Source organism: Limulus polyphemus, unplaced genomic scaffold (genome assembly GCF_000517525.1).
Source record: "Limulus polyphemus unplaced genomic scaffold, Limulus_polyphemus-2.1.2 Scaffold12312, whole genome shotgun sequence".
Classification (NCBI taxonomy): Eukaryota; Metazoa; Arthropoda; class Merostomata; order Xiphosura; family Limulidae; genus Limulus; species Limulus polyphemus.
Window position 1 is genome coordinate 3,008 of NW_013677922.1, and position 4,125 is coordinate 7,132.

At 32.9% G+C, this 4,125-nt stretch overlaps 1 protein-coding gene across 2 annotated transcripts in view; it reads right to left on the reverse strand.

Moving 5' to 3' along the window:
• Positions 1 to 755: 755 nt before the first annotated feature.
• Positions 756 to 4,125, reverse strand: part of LOC106476966 (agrin-like) — an 8,870-nt gene continuing 5,500 nt past the window's right edge. The window contains exons 5-7 of one of the 2 annotated variants that reach the window (XM_022380697.1): positions 2,391 to 2,694; positions 1,700 to 1,781; positions 756 to 932 (exon numbers count right to left, since the gene is read on the reverse strand). In XM_022380697.1, coding sequence (XP_022236405.1) covers positions 896 to 932; positions 1,700 to 1,781; positions 2,391 to 2,694 — 423 coding nt within the window. In that variant the 3' untranslated portion in view covers positions 756 to 895. The remainder of the gene's footprint in view (positions 933 to 1,699; positions 1,782 to 2,390; positions 2,695 to 4,125) is intronic. The other variant, XM_022380696.1, reaches the window with a different exon arrangement.

The window sequence follows — 4,125 nt, forward strand, 5'->3', positions numbered from 1 at the left end:
ATTTGATAGAATAAAGACAACTTGAACAGGAAGAGGTAAATGACAGACTTGTGATTGGACACATCTATTTGATAGAATAAAGACAACTTGAACAGGAAGAGGTAAATGACAGACTTGTGATTGGACACATCTATTTGATAGAATAAAGACAACTTGAACAGGAAGAGGTAAATGACAGACTTGTGATTGGACACATCTATTTGATAGAATAAAGACAACTTGAACAGGAAGAGGTAAATGACAGACTTGTGATTGGACACATCTATTTGATAGAATAAAGACAACTTGAACAGGAAGAGGTAAATGACAGACTTGTGATTGGACACATCTATTTGATAGAATAGAAACAGATATACTACTGAACAATATGAAATACAGATAAAACAGAATATACAACTTAAAACTGATACAAATATGAATAAGTTAATACTGCAGTCATTATTACTGAAAGCGTTTCGTCAGTATCAAAATTACCTTATATTTAGTAAATTACTTACCAGAGGCGTCGCTAGGCACTGGCACACGGGGCCCGTGCCCCAATTCTACTTGACAGTGCCCTGAATCCATACTTAGTGTTTTGAAAAATCAGAATAGAAAAATCATGATCGAGATCATACTGAAACGCCGAATGTTCCCGCGCCCATGGGCTCGAATCTTTTAAGCACTTAGCGACGCCTCTGTTACTTACTACAAGATAGAATATTAATCAGTTAAATAGAGGGTGATAATAGGCACGTCTAAGTGAAATATAACATTTCACGTAGAGTGTTTGTTTTTCAAAAAGAAGAAAGGCGATAACAACATCAAACGGTTACTTAAACCCACACCCAAACTTATATTCTGTTAGTTTGACCCTGTTACAATTCAAGGTGTAGAAGAAAAAACAAAACAAGTCTTACCCTGTCTCTCTAGATTCCAGCGATAGACGTTCACTGTGAGCAGAGAGAGAAAGAACCATTAATATTTGTTAGTATCTCAGAAGTAGCAGTAGGATAAGAAGCACCATAGATCCCATTAAGACAGCTTATTGGAAACATACGATGAGTACGATTTAAAAATATATTTACGACTGTATTGTAAGTCTATAATGAATTAGGCTTAAAGACGATATTGTAAGTCGATGATGAACGAGGCTTAGAGACTCTATTGTAAGTCTATAATGAACTAGGCTCAGGGACTGTATTGTAAGTCTATAATGAACTAGGTTTAGGGACTGTATTGTAAGTCTATGATGAACTAGGCTTAGGGACTCTATTGTAAGTCTATAAAAACGAGGCTTAGAGACTCTATTGTAAGTCTATAATGAACTAGGCTCAGGGACTGTATTGTAAGTCTATAAAAAACGAGGCTTAGGGACTCTATTGTAAGTCTATAATGAACTAGGCTTAGGGACTCTATTGTAAGTCTATAATGAACTAGGTTTAGGGACTGTATTGTAAGTCTATGATGAACTAGGCTTAATAAATTGAGCTTTGAGATAAACATTTTTTTACATCTGTTACTGTTCTTCTGTGGCTATTTTTCGTGTTGTTAAAAATTAAATATTTATATAATTATTAACTTTATAAGGCACCAGGGGGAGATCCTCAGTGGATAATGCTGCTTTAAACATAACTTATTAAAACAGCACAGAATGATAACGTTACGATTATTCGTGCTCAATACTCAGTATTATAAATGTTTATATAATGAAACAAACCTTCTAGTTATCCTGTTAGGAAAACTGAAATACGTGTTTCCATTAAAAGACACTGGGCGATCCCGATCATCTTTCGCCATACCTAAAGTAAATAAAAAATAAAAAAAGTGCTCAGCGAAACTTTACTGAAATATCCCAAAGTTTCAGTGAGAACAACCACACAAGTATAATCTCTAACGTCATGAACTAAATCGCCATTATGTCTTAGTTAAACAATTAGATATTTTTAAATATTTTTTAAACGTTGTTGATCATAGCTAGAGAAAAAAACGAGCATTCTTACCAACATTTATAGCATGAATAAAATTATCGCCACTGTCATAAGTTAGTGAATTAAATCAACAAAAATGAAAACTATAAGTGAGTATTTGATGGTAGTAACAAACAAGGGCGGCCGTATAAAAAATATTAGGGGGGGGGGGTCAAGTAACTCAAGTTTGAAAAATTATGAAATCGAAATACAAATACCTTATCCAATAACAGAAGAATAATTTTACATATATATATTATTTATTTCTATTTTTAAAATCCAGGGAGGAGTCAAGTGACCCCCTTGCCCCTTCCTGCGGTCGTCCATCGATAATCTAGTAGAGGAGTTATTGATAGGGATATAAGTTAAATATTCTGAATATTGTTTACAGAAAATCCATTGATTTAACTTTAGTTTTGGCAACAGAAGGATTTGGCTTACTCTGCTCACATCGAAGACCGATAAAATCCATGGGACATCGGCACGTGAACTCGTTCAGCTTGGGGACACAGATCCCTCCATTCAGACAAACTCCTTCTGTACAGGGAGGTCCGGCATACGGTGTAATTCCGTGCGAAGTTGTCGCTTTATCCATGAGATTATCCCATAATTCTCCGTTCACCATGATTCTCTGGATAGCTCCTGTTAATCCCTTGAATATTCCTGAATGATGATTCACTGCAGACAAACTTTTAAATCCTCCTACAAACAGAGGCTGATGAAGGTTTAATTCACTCAACGGCGCCTGAGAAAAAGAAGTCAACCAAGGTTAAATTACAATCTTATAATCCAGAATATACGAGAAAGACACTCGTAAAGATAATATTGTTGGGATATATTTAGCTACATAATTACACAAATGTTATATTGTTGATATGGTGTGGATTCTTTACAATAACGTTATATTGTTGATATGGTGTGGATTCTTTACAATAATGTTATATTGTTAATATGGTGTGGATTCTTTACAATAACGTTATATTGTTGATATGGTGTGGATTCATTACAATAACGTTATATTGTTGGGATATATTTAGCTACATAATTACACAAATGTTATATTGTTGATATGGCGTGGATTCTTTACAATAACGTTATATTGTTGGGATATATTTAGCTACATAATTACACAAACGTTGTATTGTTGATATGGTGTGGATTCTATACAATAATGTTATATTGTTGATATGGTGTGGATTCTTTACAATAATGCTATACTGTTGATATGGTGTGGATTCTTTACAATAACGTTATATTGTTGGGATATATTTAGCTACATAATTACACAAACGTTATATTGTTGATATTACGTATTTCTTTACAATAACGTTATATTGTTAATAGGGTGTGGATTCTTTACAATAATGTTATATTGTTGATATTGTGTGGATTCTTTAAAATAACATTATATTGTTGATATGGTGTGGATTCTTTACAATAATGTTATTTCTTTACAATAATGTTATATTGTTGATATTACGTATTTCGTTACAATAACGCTTGACTTTATTATGTTAGAATTATGTTGTCGTTATGGTGTGTTTTCATTACAACAATTTTATATTGCTGACAAAGTGTGTTATCGCTGTCATTTTGCTAATATATTAAAAAATTTAAATAATTTCATTATCTTAAAAATGTTAGCTTATATTTGCACCAAAACTAAACAAACTAAAGAAAATTATGACATTAAACAGACTGACATTATGTATTAACATCAAAGAGTTGTACAGTTTAGGTATTAACACCAAAGAGTTGTACAGTTTAGGTATTAACACTAAAGAGTTGTACAGTTTAGGTGTTAACATCAAAGAGTTGTACAGTTTAGGTATTAACACCAAAGAGTTGTACAGTTTAGGTATTAACACTAAAGAGTTGTACAGTTTAGGTGTTAACATCAAACAGTTGTACAGTTTAGGTGTTAACATCAAACACTTGTACAGTTTATTTGTTAACATCAAACAGGTGTACAGTTTAGGTGCTAACACCAAACAGTTGTACAGTTTATGTGTTAGCATCAAACAGTTGTACAGTTTAGGTGTTAACATCAAACAGTTGTACAGTTTATGTGTTAGCATCAAACAGTTGTACAGATTAGGTGTTAACATCAAACAGGTGTACAGTTTAGGTGTTAACATCAAACAGGTGTACAGTTTAGGTGTTAACATCAAACAGG